We start from the raw sequence: 21,670 nt of genomic DNA on the forward strand, positions 1-21,670 counted from the left end.
GGGGCCTCAGCACCGCTGTGCAAACAGAGACAGGGGACAAAAAAAGTGCCTAAAAGTGGTAAAAGTTGGAGGAAGCCCTGAGGGCCCCGTGTCCCCCTTCCCAGTGTGCTGCCCTGCATGGCAGCAGCACAAGGACAGGCAGGGGACATGGGTGGCAGGGGGATGACATTGCTGGGTGTGGACAAGTGTCCCTCACTTGTCCTGAGCCTGCTTAAAAAGGGGGACTCTGCAGAGGAAGGGGAGGCAGAGGGATAAAGTGCACAGCTGAGCTGGGTGCTCTTCAAAGCAGAGAAAGAACCCCGAGGAGGCAAATCCTTCATTAACAGCTCTCTCCTCCCCAAAGCCACCTGAGGAGGGGCTCCAGCAGCACACACCAGGCTGACACAGCTGCAAGGATGGAGTTGAGCCCTTATCTGTAGAAGAAGGATGGGCAAAGAGAGCTTCCCTGGTTGCCAAGTTCTGCCCTTGCTTTCTGCGTGCCCTGGAGTAAGGCTAAGGTGGGACACGCTGCAAAGGAGACCATGGCCACCCAGGGAGCCCTGGTGATGCTCCTGGCTGGGCTGGGACTGCTGAGGCCTCAGAGCCTGCAGCACACCCAGGCTCTGGGGCACAGCAGGCTGGAGGAGCAGCTCAGGCACCACCCCAAACCACCTGTGCTGCCCCAGAGAGAGCCCTGCCCACGCCAAACCCCCCAAAAAAGGAACACAGTGAATCCCTGAACACCATCAGCCTGGCTCCTTCCAGAGCTGAAGTTAAACTCAGACTAAACCCTGCACTGCTGTGGGTGTCACATGCTGCTGCTGCTGCCTCCTGCATGTCCCCACGTGGGGTTTTTCACATTCCTGCCAGGTCTGATCCTGAATCCAGGGCCCAAGTCCCAGCCTCATCCTTCCCCCACAGAATCAGGACCAGGTAAGAGCAGCAGCACCTGTTTGAGAGGGAGAGAGGCCCCAGACCCCCAGGGAGATGGCAGCCAAGGGCCCAGCACGTGCTGGGATCAGCTCCCTCTCTCCCTCCCCATCAGCACCAAGGGCACTCGGCAGCATTTGCTCCCCAGAGCAGAAGAAACTTCTGTTCCTCTCTCGGGTTCAAGTGCTGGCTGCAGGATGGCAGGGGTGTCCCCCATCCTCTGCCAGGACGGGGTGCAGAGAAGAGCCCGGCAGCCAAAGCCTTGGCTCCAGCTCAGTGTGGGCTAAGCCCAAGCCTTGTGGATGCAGCAGCAGGGGAAGAAGGGTTGGCCATCTCCCCCAGGGCTATGGGGAAGTGGGGAACAAGCTATTCCTTGATCTGGAACCACAAAGAGCCTGCCCCACCCCAGCAGAAAAGCAGAGGTGGCCTCAAGCTTGCCTCCACAAAACCAGCCCAGACCACCTTCACCTTGAAACCCAGTCCATGCTGCGCCCTCCTGCCCAGGGATGAGCCCATGAGAGGAGTGACCATGTGCCAGGGGCAGCCACGGGCAGGAGCAGCCTCCCCATCCCTGCAGCCAGGCCAGGCCAGGCCAGGCCAGGTCAGGTCACAGCATAGAGCTCCTCACGGTCGTTCTGGCAGATCTGATAGCGACACGTGAGCTTCTGGGGCCAGGCCCAGGGCTTCTTATGCTTGTCCCGAGGAGGGAGCAGGAAAGCCACGCTGCAGGCCACCAGCACGTGCCAGATGCTGTGGGTGTAGTAGTAGTTCTCATTGGTTTCCATGAAGGCGTACACTGAGATGGCAATGAAAGCCAAGGTGATCCCTGGGAGGAGGTAGAAAACCCAGCGCTTCCACGAGGAGGGGTAGCAGTGCCTGCGCTTTGCTCCATGGTGAACCTGGGGGGTCAGAGCACACTCTGGGGGTTCAGCAGCCCAGCAGAGGTGGGGAAGGGGGGAAGCAGACCCCAGAGCATCTGCCAGCCTCCCAGGGTGTGGTGTTATATTTTATTTTTATGATATGCTCTCTCTCACCCCTCAAAAATATAGAGTTTATTCCAAGCCTTGAAATATCATGGATCTGTAATCCCATTGGCCCAAGTCTTATTCTGTACCTACTTTGAATCTCTCTTTAGGCTGTGGGGGCCCTTTTCTCCCTAGGCTCTTCCTCTCTCTCCCCCTTTCCCCCTTCTCCCTCAGGAACCATGCTGCTCCCAGGGGTGGGACCCCAATAAACCCTCACCTAATCAGCACCCTCAGAAGCTGTGTGGAGTCTCCTTGCCTGCCTGCTGCTACCAGTGAACACACAGCTTGGGGGCCCCCAGGGACCCCCCCTAAATGAACTGCTACACCAGGGTGCTTGCTGTCCCTGAGGAATTTGCCCCCCCTGCTGCCTGGGCCCATCTCTGCTCTGCAAAAGCCCCCCAAGAACCCACCAGAGCCTAGCACAGCTCCTGCCCAGGGCCAAGCCACAGCCCATGTTTTGGGACAGCACTGCAGCTCCAGGTGTGAGACCCAGAACCAGGGGTTTCTCAGCTACTGCAGGGCTGGAGGGTGAATCCCTTGCCCTGCTCTCTCCACCTGGGTGTTTCAGGGTTTCAAGCCATGCCTGGATGTGCTGGAGCCTTGGGTCTGCTCTACCACCACCATTCCCCACGGGGAGCAAAGGGCAGCAGGTCCTGCCTGACTGCCCTCACTTACCCAGGCTGTAACCATGATGAGGAGGGCGAAGAGGCAGGGACCCATCATGTTCCACACCCCTCTGCGGTCCAGCTGCAGGGACATGGCAATTAACAGGGTCCCCAGGACGAAAAGGACCTGGAAAAGAGACACCCCCACTACTGGCAGGAGCTCATCTGTTGAGAGAGCACAGCCAGATGTGCCAGAGGCAAGGAGAACCTCTTCTTCTGGCTTCCCAGCTCTGCATCCACACAAGAGTCAGGAAAAACACCTTCAAGGAGGAGAAACCACAGAAGCCACAAACCTTTACCCCAAATCTCAGAGGAAACTTTCAGGCCCAGCCCCTACAAGCACACAGGCTCACAAGCCAAAGTGCTGGGACAAAACAAGCCATGGTGGCACTGGGTGACAAACAGGCTTTGTCACCCGGCTGTGTCATTAAACACAGAGGTGAGAGGGCTCAGTGTGGTCACTTGTGGCTTGGCTGGGGTCTGGCTGGGCCACATGGGGACACCTGACACTCACGTATTTCAGGATCTTCTTGAGGCGGGCCATGCAGAGGATGGTGACCCAGATGGACACCACGGAGCCCAGGAAGTCGCAGTACTGCAGGGTGTCATAGTCCATGATGCACAGCACGGCCACGCCCGGCTGGTCGCACGCGTGGTAGAACTGCGCCCAAAGGGGACAAAAGCAAAGGTCAGCATGGAGCCAGCAGCACCACAGGGCTCTCTGGGAAGGGGAGGCAGGAGAGGGCTCAGCCCACAGGCAGGATCCCTCCTGCAGTGGCTCCTGGAAGCTCCACCAAACCACTGTGGCATTGTGGAAAGAGGGTGAGAGCAGGCACCCAGCAGCTCTGACAGGCGGGACACAGAGCAGGAGCAGGGCCAGAGGAGGGACGTCACAGACATCTTTTACGAAAAATCCTTTCCTTAGGATTTTTCCTCCTGAGAAGCTGTGAGGCCTCAGGAACAAAATGTAAACAATGATTATCTGCTGCTGTGGAATGCAATAAGTGGATCTGTGATTGATCTCATGTGGTTGTTTCTAATTAATGGCCAATCACAGTCAGCTGGCTTCGACTCTCTGTCTGAGACCAAAGCCTTTGTTATCATTCTTTCTTTTTTATTCTTAGCTAGCCTTCTGATTAAATCCTTTCTTCTATTCTTTTAGTATAGTTTTAGTGTAATATATATAATAAAATAATAAATCAAGCCTTCTGAAACATGGAGTCAGATCCTCATCTCTTCCCTCATCCTAAGACCCCTGTGAACACCATCACAGAGGGACAGCTGACAAGGGGACTGAAGCACCTCCTCTGAGAAGACAGGCTGAGAAAACTTGGCCTGATCAGCCTGGAGAGGAGAAGGTTGCATGGAGAACTCACAGAATCTGAAGGGGGCTACAGGGAAGCTGAAGAGGGATTCTTCTCAGGAACTGGAGTGATGGGACAAGGACTAACGGGTACAAATTGAAAAAGGGGAAATTTAGGTTGGATTTAGGGAGAAATTTTTTACTGTGAGCATGGTGAGACACTGAAAAAGGTTTCCCAGGGAGGTTTTTGATGCCCCTGGAAGTATTCAAAGCCAGGTTGGATAAGGCCATGGATAACCAAGTCTAGTGGGGGTGTCCCTGTCCATGGACCCAGGTGATTTTTAAGGTTCATTCCAACTCCTTAACATTCTTGGATACTACAAGAATGCTAAGGGGTTGGAATGGACCTTAACATTAACATTTAACATTCTTAGATACTACAATGTGCCCATGGAGGTGCTTGTCCAATGATCCCAGGACCTCTCTGTGGAGATCAGGGATGGGCTGCTCCACCAAGGACTCCATTCTGGCACAGCATTCCCAGAGCTCAGGGGGAGGTGAGGGGACACAGGGCAGTCCCTACCGTGGAGAAGAACATGGTGTAGGTGTAGACAGAGGCCTCCACCAGGTAGAAGCGATAGACAGCGACTGCAATGGCGGGCAGGAACATGAGGTTGCTCAGGGTGAGCAGCAGCGTGGCCAGGTTCTGTGTGCCCACGGTCTGGGCCTTGCTGTCATCTGTGCAGCTCCAGCCGCCCCAGCCTGCGGACAGAGAGGCTGCTGTGGATCTCCAAGGCCCTGCCTTGTCCTCCCACAGCAACCAGCAGGAGCTGGGGTGCCTGGGAAGGAGCAATCCCACACCCAGACATCCCTGAGCCTCTTCTGCATCAGCCTCTCACGCTGCTGCTCTCAGGGTTTCATAACTCTGCTGTGGGAAGCTGGGAAAGCCCAGCAGAGCCCTGTGGCCGCCCTGAGGACATTCCCCAGGTGGTCCCCATGTAGCAGAGGCCATCCTACATCCACACTGGTGCTTTCCATCCCTGCAGTAACTCAACACATGTGCTGCTTGCTGGTGGAACATCAAGTACTCAAGGTTCAGATGCTTCATGTGATGGTGTAAGTTGGGTGCAAGATCCCTGAGGAAGCCACTGGGTTCCTCTCCTACCAGCTGTCATAGCAGGGCAGACCCCAAACCAGGTCAAGCTGCTCTGGACCTTCCCCAGCTGACTTCTGAAGATCTCCAAGGATGGAGACCTGGAACCTGTGCAAAAACAAACAGCTCTGAAGGGGAGAAAAATGTGTCTTCTTCAATTTAGGTGACAATTTCCTTGCTGCAGCCACTGTCTGTGGCCTCTTGCCCTTTCCCTGTGCTCATCCTGCACAGCTGGCTCCAGGGTCCCTGGAACCTCTGGGCAGCACAAAGTGTTACTGGTCCCACTGCAGCTCCTCTTCCACTGGCTGAACAAACTCACTGCTTCAGCCCATGGTGACATCCAGGGCTGCACAGGAGTGAAAATTTCCTAAAGGACAATGCCTGACACAACACAAAACTCTCACCCCTGACTAGATACCAAGGACTGAACTGAGGCAATCTCTACAAACACAAATCTGCCTCTTCTTTTTAAAAGCTATTTAAATTATTTAAATTAAAGATTAAGGTGCCCATGCCCTCCTTTTGAAGAAAGGAGGCCAGCCACAGGGCAGCTGGGGTATGTGCAGGCACTCCATGGTCAAGAAGCAGAGTTAACAGTGGCATCCATCTCATTCCAGAGTGACTGGAAGCCACAGCAGCAGCTCTGCCCCGAGTGCTGGCTCTGGGCCAGGCAGAGCCCAGGGAACCTACTCTCTCTGCTTTATTTCTGGGTCACCAATGTGCAGATGGGGCACTTTGCTCGGGGTGATTCAGCAGAAAGCTGTCCTCAGCCTGATTCTCCAGTTCCCTTCAGGTGCTCTGTGCTTCCCAGAACCTGGCAGCCTTGGGGAAATTGGGATGCTGCTCTCCATCTCCCTGCTCACCCATCAGCAGCACTGCAGCAGGGAGGCCCTGGCTCAGGCCCAGAGCAGCAGGGAGCCACATTCTGCCTTGTCTTTCTGCTGAGAACAGGTGCACAGACCCACCCAAGCACGGCAGAGCTCTCCTTCCCTCCACCACAGACTTCCCAGGCCATTAAGATAATGAGGAGCTGACACAGATATTCCTCCTCCAGGGGCACCTCTGAGTCTCAGGCTCTTGGCAGGAGACACAGGGACTGCATCTCATCACATCTCGTACCAGGAGCCCACACAGCAAACCCTGACGGGTACAGGCTCTGGCACAGGCATTTCAGGCACCCTGATCTCTCTGGAGATGCCCACCAGCACTGCTCCAAGCCCTGGGGTGCTCCAAGCTGTCCTCATCCCATTCCCCATCACCCCTGGGCGCTTCCCAGACCCTTCCTTCCCCGGGCACCGTGACAGTGCCACCCAGAGCAGACCCCAGGCTCCCCCACCCCAACCCCACGCCCTGACCTGTGCTGTGCCCTCGGGGAGGGTGGCAGAGCTTCCCAGGAGCGGGCACTCACCGGCCTTGCAGCTGCAGCCGGCGTAGAGGAAGCCGTGCCTGCGCAGGAGGCTGCACTGCCCGTAGGGGCCGCAGTCGTTGAAGCAGGGGGTGAGGTAGGCGAACACCGACACTCTGCCTTCAGCACCGGCACAGCCCCTGCAAGGACAGCACATCCCCTTGCTGCCACAGCCCTGGGGACAGCCCCCTCCCTGCTCCCCATGGCCAGGCCGTGCTCCTGCCTGGTATTTTGGGGTTTGCTCCACCCCTGAGAGAGCCAGGAGCAGAGCCTGCCCCTCGCCCCCTGGGCTGCCAAACTGATGTGCAGGGGGGTGGCAGCTGTCCCCAGACCCCATGGCAGTGCCCATGACTGTCCTCAGGACCAGTGTCACCAGTGGTTTTTTGCATCATGCACTTGGCATGGTTTCCTTACACAGGAGACGGGCAGGAAGGCAAATTGCAGGAATTCTGCACCTTAGAGACCTCCCAGAAGGGCAACAGCAGCGATCATTTCCCAATTTATCACCTCTGAATGCACCTGGGGAAGGGGAAGCTCCCCTAGGCAGGCTCTGCCATCTGCAGTCCATGTGAGCTGTGCCAGCTCAGCATCAAATGAGCTGCAGGGTGCTCACAAGAGAGCAGGGCCACCCCCTCCCTGCCCTCTGCAGCCACAGGGCAATGCCACCAGCTGAGAGAAGCCCACAGCCCAGACAGGGGGTCAGGTTTGCTCACACAAGGGCAGTGGGAGGCATGAGGTGACATCCAGACTCACCCCTGTGCCCTGGGGCAGAGGAGCTGCAGGGACAGGAACCAGTCATCGGTCTGTGGGTACAGGACAATCAGCGTGGCTTCTGCAGAGGACGTGCTCACACTCAGAGGGTAACCCTGGGAGAAAGCTGGAAAAAGGAGGGTGCTGTGATGTGCCAGGGCTTGGGGAGAAGGACCCACAGCAATGCCAGGCTGAGACTGACCACACAGGGACCAGCTGCCTCCTGTGGCTCCTTGCTCCCATGCTCAGGAGGCACCAGGGGCATGGAGAGCACCCCTGCTCTCAAGACCCTTTTTCTTGAGATCTCAGTTTTTTATCTCATCTCAGTTCCTGGAACATATCTGGGCAGCACAGGGCACCTGGAACAGCCTGTTGTCTTGGCTGGTCCTCCAGTGCACAGCTTAACTGCTTTGCACACCAGCAGTACCTTCACCATCCCCAAACCTCCTGCCAACAAGGCTGGAAGAGCCCCAGCTGGTAACCAGACCCTCCTTTGGTGGAGGCTATCTCGTGGTGCCAAGACACCACCTGCACCCCAGCACCCTGGGAATGTGCCAGCACAAAGACCCCAGGAGGGTTTGTGCAAAAACTGGATTCTTTGGGACACACCATGAAGTCCTGAGTCAGTTAACAGCCTGCCAGGCCGAAAAGCAGAGCCTGGGATGACACAGCTGAGCTGGTGGCAGTGCCAGCATGTCTCCTACCTGTGCTGCAGTTCTGTGTGGCGTTGAGGGACAGCACTGGAGAAGCAGCACTCACACAGGCTGCCACGGTGGCATTGGCCAGGCTCACAGATGTCTGCAAACAGAGCAGTGCCCCACGTTAGAGTGCCCCAGTGCCATCCCCCTGCACCATCCCTTTCCCACAGTGCCCAGGGAGAGTAAAGCCTTCAGGTCAAGTCACCCATCAATCCAGAAGGTTTCTGTTTCACTGGACCTTGTGCTGCCACTGTGTTGTGTCATGGATGAGAGGCAAGAGACCCTCATGGGGGAGTCTGCCCCAAAGCTGGGACACCCACTCATCATTTCAGCACCCACACAGGGGAGACACAAGTCAGAGTCTGCAGAACATTTAATGGAATTTCAGGGGGCTGATTTTGGTGGTGGTGTGGTGTCACTGAAGGAGCCTGGGGATCAGTGACTTGGACAGGAACGTCCCTGGGTTCCCCTGCCCAGCCTCCTCTGCTGGTGGCAAGGTGCCAGGCTCCCATGGAGAGGACAGCACTGCAGCTGCTTTCCATTTTGTCTCCTCTGCGTCACTGCCACCACACACCACAGGCTGTGCCATTGGAATCGGAGCTGGCAGGTGGGACACGCTGCCAGCAGCTAAAAAAGGCTTGGAGTACTTTGCAACAACAACAAGAGAAACAGTCCCACCGTGCCTACACCCCCTGGAGCCCTGCCAAGGGGACACGATGCCGTTCGTCCCCCTGCTCACCTTGTTGAGCAGCAGACTGACCACGAGGGATCCCCCGCTGTCCATGCCCGTGTTGAGGTTGAGCAGGAGCAGGGTGGGGGCCAGGGAGCTCACGGGCACGCTGGGGCCGTTCAGCAGCCGGTAGCGCACGGACACCACGTCCAGGTCCTCCCTGACCACGGGCTGGCTCTGCAGGCACGAGCTGCTGCGCTGCCCAGACGTGTTCTGTGCAGCCCCTGCTGCAGCCACAGCAGAGCTGCCTGCTGCTCCTGGCCTGTGGGCACCAGCCTGGCTCTGGTTCAGGCTGATGAAGTTAAGGAAGGAGCTGCTGCTTCCTGGTCTGCAAACTAGAGTGAAAAAGGAGAGGAATCAGCACAGCCAGGTCTAGCACCTCACCCAGCAGATCCAGCGCTCCAAGGGGCAGCACAAACTGGGGGTTTCAGGTGGTTCATGCCCTGCACAAACTGGGGGGGGTTTCAGGTGGTTCATGCCCTGCACAAACTGGGGGTTTCAAGAGGTTCATGCCCTTCACAAGCTGCAGATTTCAGGTGGTTCATGCCCTTCACAAGCTGCAGGTTTCAGAAGGTTCATGCCCTGCACAAACTGGGGGATTTCAGGGGGGTTTCAGGTGATTCATGCCCTGCACAAACTGCAGATTTCAGGAGGTTCATGCCCTGCACAAACTGGGGGGGTTTCAGGTGGTTCATGACCTGCACATACTGCAGATTTCAGGAGGTTCATGCCCTGCACAAGCTGCAGATTTCAGGAGGTTCATGCCCTGCACAAACTGGGGGATTTCAGGTGGTTCATGCCCTACACAAACTGGGGGATTTCAGGAGGTTCATGCCCTGCACAAACTGCAGGTTTCAGGTGGTTCATGCCCTGCACAAACTGGGAGGGTTTTGGGTGGTTCATGCCCTGCACAAACTGGGGGGTTTCAGTGGTTCATGCCCTGAATGAACTGTCCCTGAGGTGCCTGAACCTGTCCCTGAGGTTCCATCTTTGCAGGAGGAGCACCCACAAGCTGGGATGCTGCAGTGGTACAGTGGGTGGAAGCACTCTGGAGCTGCAGGGAAAGGGGAACAGAAGAAGGGATAACACAGCACCGTGAAGGTGCCCAGGGAGTGCTCAGTCACCACTAGCAGAGCTCAGTACTCAGCTGTCCCACAGGCTGCACAAAAGTCTCTCCCAGCTATGTGAGCAAACAAAGCTGAGCAGGAGGGAGAATCCAACCCAGTGGAGCTGGGCACACTGTGGCAGATGGAGCTGCATGGAGTTCCACTGCTGGAGACTGTCCATTGCTCCCAGAGGCTCCAGTACCACCCTCTGACAACATCTCTGCTGTCAGTGCCAGGTCTTCCAGCACACAGGACGAGGCTCTGCTTTGAAGAGGAGGTGGCAGAAGCCCCAGCAGAAGAAAACTTTAAAAATGTACCTAATTGGCGAGCTTCCAGCAGTCAAACAGGGATTATGGTCATGTAATAGCTGCAAATGTGCCTATCACAGCCACAAGGACCTTGTGACCACCTGAGCCACATGGTGTCACTGGAAATGGTGACATCCCCTTACAACAACTCCAGACACTTCCCCAAGTAAACCTCTGTGGGGTGGTTTCCTGCCTGTAGCCTGCTCTTGGCCAATTCGTAGTCAATACAGCCGTAGTCTGGTGTACCACAGAAAAATCTTTTCCCCACCAAATTTTAAGCCAGCCACTGCTTTCCAAACAACCTTTAAGACAATAACATTGAACTTTTCAGGTGTTTCCAAACAGGCAGGTCTAGCAAATGCCTCTCTGGGGTGAACACCAGAGTTTTCAATTTTATCCCCAAAGCAAAAACTATGCTGTCCAAGAGGAGGCAACCAGCATGATGGGGAGCATTGGCCATCACAGCCAGGCACCCAAACACCCAAGGGGGACACACCACACACAGAGCTCCCTCTGGTCCTTCTCTTATGCCTGAAGAACATGGAATCCCACCTGTGAAAGAAGCCAGCATCTCCACCGACACGCTGGCGTTGGCAGAGCCCAGACTCTCCACCATGATCTGCAGCCACTTCTCCCAGGGGGGCGACTCCAGGGCCAGGCTGCAGTTGGTGCTCCCCGTGCAGGTGAGGCTCCTCTGGAAGGACTGGGGCAGGGTGATGGAGCCCAGCAGCACCCTCACAGTGCAGGCTCTCTGCTCGCTGGTGACGCAGCTGCTCAGCTGGAACCGCATCGCCGCCGCGTGCTTGGGAACGAAGACCCTGCAGGGGAGGGAGCAGCAGTTGGCAGGGCTTGTACTCTCAACACAAGGTCCCCAGGGCTTTGTGACAACAGCTAGACTGCCCTGCTTCATGCTGTGAAAATCCTTCCCAAGGCAAACATCTGGAAGAACTAAAACTCCTGCAGTAGAATCTGTGACCACCTGGGAAGAGCTGGAGAAGGTGCTCGTGTGCTCCCCGTGCAGACCCTAGCACTGCTGCAGGGAGCTCAGCAACAGGCTCACAGACCCCTCAGCTCCAGCCCCACGTGGGAACAACTCTGCCTTCCCCTCAGCAGCTCGTGTGGGGAATCCCACCCTGCCATGCCCTCGGTTGCCCACCCGCTGCTCCCACTCACTTGACATGCAGTGGCTTAGCAGGCGAGACAACGGTGTGAGGCATGGGCACACCAGGCTCCAGGACAGGCATATCAGTGAGTCTGAGCACAAACATATCTGCCTGGAACATATAGGGGCATGGAGTGGAGAAGCCCTGCAGGAGGGGAGAGCACAGGGGTCAGCTGTGGTTGTGATGAGACACGAGGGGCAGGGCACTGGGCAGGAGCCTCACCTTGACCTCGATCCTGCCCGCGGCCTGGGGCAGGTGGGCGGCGATGAACCAGTCCCCAGCAGCGGGGGTGGTGACGTTGACAAAGGTGGTGTTCTGCACAGCACTGCTCAGGGTGATGCTGATGTTGTAGGAGGGACGGACGGTGGCGTTGGCAGGGAAGCGGGTGCCCAAGGGGTTAATCACAGGAGGGGCTCCGTGCCGAAAGTGCCTGCGAGAGAAACCAGGCAAGATCAACTGGGACACAAACTGGCCTGGGACTGGAAAGGGAGCAGGCTGGAAAACCCCACATTTTCAAGTGGAGTCATCATTTTCATTTAGGGAGGATTGGCTGCTATTAGCTTATCTGGGATTTATTTAGAGATTGGTTTAACTTGGCAGCTTATTAAGATTTACATGGTTCCGTCAAGCCTGGGAGCAAATTTCCAACACTTGCTAAGGCTAAGCCCCACCCACAGAATTCTGCTTTAAAACCATCAGCAAATTCCCCATATAGGGAAAATCATCTACAAAGAACTTTAATTTTCTAGCTGAGATCTGCATCTTCCCATTTCCTCTTTTAAGGAAGGCGAACAGACAGACTAAAAAGACACTTTCCAAGGAATGCCCCTATTACAGACTTCAGTACAGCAGCACTTCTACTTTCTAGATAAGCCCAGCATTTGAAGCAGCAGGAACACGCATGGCTGAGGAACGTGGGAGATATTTACCCAGTCAATTTGGCATTTAATTTGATTGCTTTTGGACTGCACTGCAACAGGTCCAGCAAGCAGACATGACAGGTGATATGTTATTACTCCTTGGAGCTTATCTGGGTTAGCCATCGTTTCTTGGATTATTGTTTAGCTGCTGCCTTGTCCCTCACGTCCCCAGACTGCTGGAAACCTTTCTGGGCAGCAGAAAGCAGGCAGATCATCTGTGCCAGGCTGCTCAGGAGCAACTAAGAGTGCCAGTCTCCCCAGGACAGACCAGGGAGGCACAAGGCAAGCAGCTTCAGTCACTCCCAGATCTCTGTGCAATGGGTGCCACAGACCCGTGTGACTCCATGGGCACAGCTTGCTGAGGAAGCTCGGTGTCCTCCAAAGATAAAGCTCAAAATCTGCCAAGTTTTGGACCTCAAATCCTTCAACAAGTCAAGCACTGTTTTAAAAGCAGCATTTCTCTCACTGGCATTGAGTTTGCAATCTCCTCATGCTCCTGTATCACACGACACCACATTCCTCTCCTATCTCTGCTCCACGCTCGCCCGCGCCCCTCACAAAGGGCCCCCAAATCTCCTCAGTGCTTCTGCATTGGGCAGTTTGCCCATCTCCGGCCTCTCTGGGTCTGCTCAAGCCCCTTGTAGCCCTGCCACATCGTTTGGCACCATGTGCAGGTTCTGCCAGGCCAGGAACAGCTCTGAGCAGCACACCTGCCCCGCTGTGCAGCTCTCTAATGTCCTAAGGGCTCTCTTGGACAGCACAGCTGACAGGCAGCCCCAGAGCCGCTGGTAACATGAACACCAAACACTCCTACAGGTTTAAACACAGACTCACTGCTGCTGCATGAAGAAACCACATGAGGAACTGCCCAGCCTCCACAACCAACCAGCCCCACCACGAGTGACCAGGACGAGGGGACAAGAAGCCCACAGGACAAGCCCTGGCACGGGGACACAGGACATACATACACAGTGATCTCCATGCTGGTGCACTCAGGGCCCTTCCCCCGGGACGCCTGCAGGAGCCAGCGCAGCAGCACGGTGTCCTCGGGCACGTGGAAGTGGAAGAGCTTGGCGTTGCCATACCAGCTGTAGAAGGAGAGCTTCTGTGCACTCTGAGAGAAGTACTCGGACACATACAGGGAGTCTGCGAGGGAGAGAGCACAGCAGTTGGTGGGGGAGCTGCTGGGGGCAGCCTGCAGGGCTTTATCCACCCACAGAAGCTCACAGGAGGTTTAATGTTTCTTGGAACAGTGCACTCTGTGTCCCTGATTTCTCATTCCAGTCCCATTAGATACGTGGTGATCCGTGCACCTCCAGCCAGAACCACCCACGTGCCTACTATGAAACCATCACCCTGAACCAGAGAGCACTAACAGATGCCTAAACTTCACCCTGAGAAACGTGCCCTGAAGATAAGAGATCACCAGAGACACCAAGGGGGAGGAATAGGTCAGGAGGAAAGGCTGATGGCAGGAAGAAAGGTGATGGAACACCAGCAGGAGCCCTGGGCACAGCACGGAGCAGATGGGTGCAGGCAGCACAGGGTGCCCTCTGCCCCAGCAGCAGCTCATGGTGCCAAGACCTGTGCCCTTGTCTCCTGCTGGGCACAGAGGCAGATGTTTTACATGGGCAGAGAGTGAAAGGATGTGGGATGATTTTAAACTAAAGGAGAGGAGATTTAGATTGGGTGTTAGGAGGAAATTCTTCCCTCTGAGGGTGAGGAGGCACAGGTTGCCCAGAAAAGCTGTGGCTGCCCCATCCATGGAAGTGTCCAAGGCCAGGTTGGATGGAGCTCAGAGCAACCTGGTCTGGTGGAAGGTGTGTCCCTGCCCATGTAAATGTCCCTTCCACCCCCAAGCATTCTGTGGTTATCCATTAACCCAGCTCAGGACACACGGTGCTGCCTTCCTGTGACACACAACACCATGCAAATTCATGTGCTGTGAGTGTAACTCTTTCAGACATACCTTCTAAAGCCTGGTGATTTTCCTAGCTAGAGGAAAGGCTGCTGGGACAGTGAGAGCAGCCCCAGGGCAGGATGAAAGGGGACAACAAGAGGACAACAGCTACTCAGCCCAAGTGCCATCAGGATGAACCAGATCCTCCATCCCTCTCTCCAGCCACACACCTAGAGATCACCTCCAGAGAAATCCACATTACCAAACCAGCCAGACTGCAGCTCAGGGCTGGGAAAGAAGCATCACACCAGCTGAGAAAGGGATAAACTGCACAGAGACAGCGGAGCCAAGGCCATCCAAAACCAAGGTTTGTAACACTCAGCAAGAGGGCAGAAGGTTATGCCTTCGTGTGTCTGTGGAGATGATGGAGCATCTTCTTGGTGCTCCTTTCCTACTTCGGAATCCCCAGAGTGGGGAGAAGCTGTGGCACCTTCCAGAGGCAGATTCCTCATTTCTAGCACGGAATAGCAGTGAGGGTGAGTTAACCTGGCCTTCCCTCAAAGCTGCACAGGGTTGTGCTGCAAACACAGAGCTGTTATACACAACTGTGCGTAAGAAAGACAGCTAGGAAAGAGGAAAACAATCCTTGGGCAGGAGCAGATCCTTGGGACGCAGTTCCTGCCGGGAGGAACCTAATCCTAGCAGGAACAACGATTCATTCATGCCCCAAAGGAGGACGCTGCACCCACAGCGGGGCCGGGAGACAGGAACGGTAATCATGGCTTAAACTCCTTGGCAACTTCCCAAGGCAGAGCCTGCGGGCATCCTGCGAGCCCGGCAGGGAAAGGAGGAGACAGGAAAGCCAGAAATTCCAGCCACACGAGGCAGCTGGAGGATCTGCTCGGGAGGAAGAGCGTGGCTCTGACCTTGCCGCAGGGGCTGCCCCAGGGGACAGAGCTGGCAGCACCTCCGTGCACAGAGCCAGGAAAGGCCACGGGGAAAAGTGAGCCTTGAGCAGGGCAGTCAAGAGAGCACAGCCCCTGGGCAGAGCTGGGGTCACACTGCTCTCCAGCCAGCAAGGAGCAGAGACCACAAAAGGGGCTTTCAAACCAAATCTGCCTGGCTGAAACGCCAGCACAGTGCGTGGGTACTGTGGACAAGAGCTGGCTGTGATCCCTGCGAGCCCAGGGACATTTCCCTCACTGGGGCTATGGAAAGGAGCAGGCTTTCATCAGTGTGTCTGTACCTCCAGCACACTCCACACACTCTTGGCACACTCGTTTCTGGCAGCCTATGGGGACATTTGGGCACAAGAGGAGGGCAGGCAGGGACACAAAGCATCATTAGAGCTGGGAGAGCCTCAATCCTTCTCCACACAACAGGTTGTCCCATCAGACAACCTCCTACCTGCCCCAAGCCCACCAGCTGTCAGCCACGGCCACCACCCATCCTGCACATCCTCACCGAGCCAAAGCTGCCTTTGTGTGGGTTTGGGGGAGGACAGGGCAGGCCAGCTGCAAACTTAAAACCTCCAGCAATCAGCAGTGCTCTTTATTAAGGACTGGTCGATTCCGTGGAGCGAGCTCAGGAGCATTACCAGGTCAGAGCAGGCAGCCCTGCCCTGCCCACGCACTGCCTGTCACCAGGTGAGCACCAGCTGGGGCTGTGGGCAAAGTCCACTGACAAACAGCTGCTTGTGGTGACAAGGGCTGAGCCCCTGCTCACAGCCTGTGCTGGGCACCCGGAGCCTGGTATGTGCCTTCATCCACTCAGGGTGACAAGGAAATAACACAGATAAGCGGGACATCAGCACAGGAAAGCCTGAAAGACAGGTCTCTGCAGCCCAATGTGTGCTCGGGCAGTCCAGTGTGTGCTCTGGCAGCCCATTTGCATCAAGAGAGAGTTCTCTGGCATGTGCTGTGCTCTCTTTGTGTCCATCCCTGTCTATTCAGTCTGCTGGATGCCAGCGTGGCAACACCTGGAAAGTCCCACTTGACAGTTCCATGATGTGAAACAAGCTTTAAACTGAGCGAGAGACCCGTCCAGTGGATGCTGTTTCCCATCTTCTTCCATACAGATCTCACATAAGCAGATTTCAAAGGTACTGTGCAAAAACCAGAAGTGTTTTAAGACAAGGAACAGAACATGGTAGAATCCCCGACGCACAGAGGAGACACATTATTTCAATTTCAGAGTAAAGAGTCACCTGCCACAGCTTGGGTTTGTTTGTCCAAAGATGATCTCATGGTAGTTTTAGGACATAATGCCTTGGCTGTGGGTTTCACAGGGCACCCCATCAAAGGGATGGAGCCCTCATTTCAAAGCAGACACCGAATAAAGCTCCAGAGTTGATGAGCCTGACTCCAGCAAAGGCTGGGCTATGTTGCAGGATGTTTCCCCACTTACAATGTAACAGCAATCCCGTTCCTTTATCCCGGCTCTAAAATCCACCTGCAAATGTTGCAGAGCAGGGATCCCCTCGCTCCCGGGGGAGCTCCCAGCTGATCTCTGCCAGCTCCCAGCCGAATCCCCACGGAGCTTTTCCCTACAGAGCCATTCCCACAGGCGGCGGGACGGCGCCGGGACAGGGCCGGCCCCACACCTGAGGCGCAGGGAGCTCTCCAGGCTGGAACCCAGCGAGCAGGATGCCAGAGCAGGGTGGGCCTGGGGCACGGGGCCACGTCCCCGCGGCTGCCGGAGCCTCACGCTCTGCGGACCGTGAGGAAGCGATAAGCAGCATCACAGGACAGCCACGGGCACAGCGAGCCCACCTCCGAGCAGGTGAACAACCTCAGCTCCCCGAACCTCTCCACCCCACAGCAGCTCAATCCCCGCCGGACCCCAGACCCACCGCTGTCCCAAAAGCCCCGCTCCCATCCATCCGTCCGCATGCACTGGAAGTAAAGTAACCTGAAAACAAGGCAACCCCAAGGAGAACAAGAGCTGCGAACACAGCAGAGCCCTCTGCGAGTGGCCTGACCTGCCGCTGCTCCGCAGGGCCGGCACAGGCGCTGCTCCCCGGGGATGCTCCGGAGCCCCCGGCTCCCTCGGGAGAGCACGAACCGCCCCAAAGCCACCGCACATCCCCCCCGACAGCAGCTGCGACACCCGGGGCAGCTCCCGGGGCTCCCCTCGACATCACCCTCCGCCGTCCCAGCGCCGCTCTGCCCCCGAGACCCCGCGGATCGCCGCTCTCCGCCCCGCCGGGACTCACCGGGGCCGGCGAGGCTGGCGGGCAGCGCCAGGAGCTGCAGCAGCAGCAGCAGCAGCAGCGGCGGCAGGGGCGGCCCGGCTGCCCCGGCCATGGCCGCCCGCCCGCCGCTGCCCCGGCCCCGCCGCCCGCCCGCCCCGCAGCGCCGCCGCCGCCGCCGCCGCTTCCGCCGCCCGCCCCGGGCCCGCCCCGGGCCCGCCCCCCGCCGCACCGGAGCGACGGAGCGGGGCTGGGCTGGGCTGGGCTGCCCGCGGGGCCGCCGCTGCTGCCGAGGCTGCCCCTACCGCCCCGTTCCGCACTGCCCCGTTCCGCCCCGCTCCGCTCCATCCTGCGAGCCCCGGGACGCGCCCGGCCGGTCGCAGCATCCCGGGCACGGCGCCGGTGCGGCTCCCGGCTGTGCTGCTCAGCGCCGGGAAGGCCGGGGAATGAGGTAGTTGGGTACTTGGAGATCAGTTGGAGCTGGAATCACAAACACGCACATGGCTCGATCATGACCGGGCAGCCCCCACCGTGCCCCCGCTCAGACGGGGAATCACGGAGGAGGCTCAGCCCTGCAGCTGATGGGTGATTTAATGTTCGTTCCTGCAAAGTCCATTGCTTTCTCTGCTCTCACGGATCTGCCATGTTCATAGGACTCACGGGAGATGTGGCTTTCATAGGCACGGTCAAGTCATTCTCTGATTTTCCAGCTGATTTCAAGAGACAAGGATTTTCTTTTACCTGCGTTTTCCTTGGGATACCTCTAATGTGTTCCCAGCTGAAATCATGCAGCTTGGGGACAATCTCAGAGTCCTTGCTCAGGCAAAAATCCCACCACTCCCTTACGAGTCAAGTCCTCCTTAGCTGAGGACTTCAGACCTGTTTCCAGTCAGCCACAAGCTCCCTCGAGGTGGAGTTTCTACTTCTGGAGCTCAAAATCTTTGCTGCTTGCTATCACAAGACTTTACTCTTTGTAATAAATTCTTGGGATGTGGGAAGGAAGTCCCCTGGGGAAGTGCCTGTCATTTTCCAGGAGCTCTGACATCACCAAAATCCCAGTCAGAGCAGGCTGTGTGCTCAAAGCTGGCAATGTCCTCACCTGATTTAGGAGAAGACTTCCCTGAAGTCAGTCCACAAGCTGAGCACATACAGCTCAAGGGATGGGAAAAGACAATTCTGCTAATTTCCAGCTTCAATTTGCTCACTGCTTGTTCATTTCCCCTTGCCCCTGTGTGATACTATCCTTGAATTTTCAGAGCTCTCCTTCTAAGTGGAAAACAAATAAACCCTTCTGTCCCCATTCTACATTAATTTAGCCTTCAACTTCACTTTTAAAGATATCAGCTCATCTCCAATCAGCCCTTATGAATTACTTTCTTGAAATGCCATTTCTAGTTATTTTCCTCTTAGAAGAGAAAAGAAAAAAAAAGTCAAAGACCTGAGCATAAATTAAGCTTATCTAACACAATTTAGAGCCAGATCCAGAATGTGTTACAATATCCATTTTTTTCACAGCTTGGGTCCCTTGGAGTTGCTTGTTCCCAAGAGAAGCATTCCAGTGTTCCCTGTAACTGTGTGGATGGATGCTGGGATGGATGCCACCTCCGGAGTGACAGCTGCTCCAAACACATGGGGACATGCAAATGTTGTCATTGGCTCAGGGACTGTCTGGGCTGCTCCTTTTCCCTTTGGCTGAGCAGCCTTGCGGCCTCAAAGGGGTGAGTTTGGGCCAGGGAGGGTCTCCTTTGGCTGCAGAGATGGAATTGGGGCTGGGGCTGGAGCTGGAGCAGGGAGCGTGTCCTTTGGCTGCAGGGCTGGAGCAGCTGAAGCTGGAGCTGGAGAAGCTGAAGCTTCCTCCACCTGCCCAGTCAGTGCATCACAAAGACCCGCAGCCAGGCAGGAGGTACAGCTGCAGTGGCATCTGCCCCATCCTGTGTGGCATCAAGAGCCCAGGGGATTCAGAAAGTCACAAAGGGGGTTCTGTCAGTGCTGCAGCCTCAGGGACCGTGGCTGTGCTGGGGACAGGGTTTCTGTCTGAGTCAGTGGCACTCTGGAAGTGGTGTCGGTGTCCCTGTGATGGTCAGGGCTCACCACTTCTGCTTCCTGCTCTGTGGTCCATGAGTCCTGAACACACAGCCCCTCCCTTCAGGAACTCAGACAAAAGAGGAGGACTCTGTTCTGGAGAGTGTGTTTCCTACAGTGTTTCAGACAGGCCTGTGGAGAAGTCTGGATTAGATACTGGAAGTATCCCTCTTTGAGGCAACAACCTGGAAAAATAAATAATGGTGGCCTGTGCAAATTGGATTTATGGAGCTTTAACAGTGCTGACCCATGAATTTTGATAAATACATTTATACTATTAATAAAGGCACTGAGCTGCTCAGCTATTGAGGGATGTCTAAAAGCTTTCTGGATGAGCAGCTGCAATGCACATTTTGCTGTATTGCTTTCCATAAATCCATAACTGGGATCCTCCTGGCCATGTGCAAAGGTCTCTGGAGAGCACAGAGCTGGCACAGTCTGCTCCCCTCTCTCTGTTTGATCCTAGTGCAAGGAATGAAAAAGGTGTCACTGACTGGAAAACTCTTTTAAGTATTAAGTTTTAAGTATTTTCAGCTAGATCTTCATTGAATTGTGTCCACCCAGCAGCTTGACTTGAAGTCACTGTGACAGGGGAAGGAAGAGAATAACGAGGAGCTGTACCCCAGGATTAGGGACCAAAACTCTGCTGTTGGAGTTGCACAGTTTCAGCTTTAGACAGAAAAGTCAAATGATGCTCCATCACTGCAGGAGGCTGCTGAAAGGATATTTGATGTACTCTGTGGAACTTTGCTATGTGCAGCTCTCAGTGTTACTCACAAAAGGAAAAACAGAAGGTCAGTCCTTTCAGTGCAGATAAAGAGGGTGACCTGGATAGGGAAATGTGATCTAAAATAGGGGAGGCTGAACTTAAACTGGCTATTACAGCTCAGGAAAAAGATGCTGAAGTCCTCACTGATGGTTTGCCAAAATTGTAGCCTTGATGTGCAGATTAAAAAAAAATACAGTGGTGTCATCAGGAAGGGCTTGGGCTTGCAAAATAACGAAGAGAACATCTCCTGCCTGTTGTGTAACACCTTGGTGCACCCACATCTGTGCAGGTCTGCCTCTGATCATGGAATCCTATAATCATGGCATAATTTGGGTTGGAATGGACTTTAAAAGGTTGTCTAGTTCATCCCCTCTGCCATGGACAGGGATGGCTTGCACTAGGTCAGGTTGCTCAGAGCCCCATCCAACCCTGGTCTTGAAAGTTTCCAGGGATGGGGCATCTGAGCTACTCTCTGAGTAACCTGTGCCAATGTTTTACCACTTCCACTGTGAAAACTTCTTCTTTACATCTAATCTAAATCAAACCTCTTTGTTTGAAACCATCACCTCTTGTGCTATGGCAACAGGACATCTTAGGATGTGAGAACATTCTGGATTTACAGCCCTGAGCAGGACAATTGAGATCAAGGGGAGGGGGTAGCTGCAATACAAAGGGTTCTGGGGAGGCTGGGATTTTTCTCTGGAGAGCAAAACATGCCAGCCCTACAAAATCATAAAGAGAATGTGGACCTGGTGCTTGATGAGAGCTAGAGGCCATTGATCAATCTGGTGGATTGATTTTAAATGGATAAAAAGGACTTTATTTGGAGCAGGTGGGAGAATGAATTTCTGGAACTCACTGCCACAGGAGGCTGTGGAAACAAATAGGATCAGCAGGTTTATAAAAGGTAGAGCAGATTCATGAGCAGCAGCAGGCCAACAGACAGATGCTGAAGGTAACAGGCAGGAATGTAGCCTCTGGAATTGTTATTACTGCTTGTGTGGGAGCTGGAGGAACACAACCAAAGCCGGGCCCTCCCCAGATGGCATCTCCTGCTGCTGAAAAATGCAGAAAAACAACACAAGGAGAGAGGAAGCACTGATGTCACCAGCAGAGCACTGCCTGCATCTCAGCTCCAAGCAAAATCAGATCTCCCAGGTGGTTGCTGTGTGGTAGGAAGACAGAGCAACCAGCAGGAAGAAAGATTTTGCATTTCTATTCAATTTCCATCTCTGTAGTGAAAATCTAATCAATGCTCATTTTCTGTCTTCCACCACTTTTCCTTTTTCCACTGGCAAAACAGCCAGTGGAGGAGGTGGGGGGATTCCAGAAAGTTTGAATTAAAGTATATTTCAATCATTCCTTATTTTCAGACTGCTTGCCTGAGGAAAAAAATCCCCTCAAAAACTGATGGAAGCCACCTCCAAACATTCAATATCTCTGGGAAAAGAGGGAGGGGATGGGGTCACAGGGACAAGACCTTAGTGTCCCTTATTGTTAGCAGGGTAAATAAAAGGAGGAAACCAAGGAACTACAAACCAGTTGGGTTCAAGTAAAAAAAAACAACAACAAAACAAACAGTGGGACTTTTAAT

The 21,670-nt window shown here is 55.1% G+C and overlaps 1 protein-coding gene across 1 annotated transcript; it reads right to left on the reverse strand.

Moving 5' to 3' along the window:
- Nucleotides 1-1,477: 1,477 nt before the first annotated feature.
- PGAP6 (post-GPI attachment to proteins 6) lies at nt 1,478-17,340 on the reverse strand. The gene is made up of 13 exons (XM_054270862.1): nt 17,250-17,340; nt 13,104-13,281; nt 11,438-11,645; nt 11,226-11,359; nt 10,605-10,870; nt 8,648-8,973; nt 7,915-8,008; nt 7,214-7,337; nt 6,464-6,600; nt 4,486-4,664; nt 3,114-3,260; nt 2,610-2,726; nt 1,478-1,808 (listed from the first exon to the last, which is right to left on the reverse strand). The coding sequence occupies exons 1-13, from the start codon at nt 17,338-17,340 to the stop codon at nt 1,512-1,514; spliced, it is 2,298 nt and encodes a 765-aa protein (XP_054126837.1). The 3' UTR covers nt 1,478-1,511.
- Nucleotides 17,341-21,670: the final 4,330 nt, after the last annotated feature.

The sequence above is a fragment of the Melozone crissalis genome, unplaced genomic scaffold, assembly GCF_028551555.1.
Source record: "Melozone crissalis strain CALT ecotype California unplaced genomic scaffold, PUWL_Pcris_2 ptg000012l_1, whole genome shotgun sequence".
NCBI lineage: Eukaryota > Metazoa > Chordata > Aves > Passeriformes > Passerellidae > Melozone > Melozone crissalis.

What these genes read in the sequence shown, in the direction of transcription:
- PGAP6 (XM_054270862.1), bottom strand. Translation starts at nt 17,340, where the DNA reads ATGGCCGGGGCAGCCGGGCCGCCCCTGCCGCCGCTGCTGCTGCTGCTG. An exon ending in CTCTGCCCCAGGGCACAGGG is followed by an intron (nt 6,601 to 7,213) that starts GTGAGTCTGGAT and finishes CTGTCCTTGCAG; the next exon opens with GGGCTGTGCCGGTGCTGAAG. An exon ending in TCAAGAAGATCCTGAAATAC is followed by an intron (nt 2,727 to 3,113) that starts GTGAGTGTCAGG and finishes TCTCTTTTCCAG; the next exon opens with GTCCTTTTCGTCCTGGGGAC.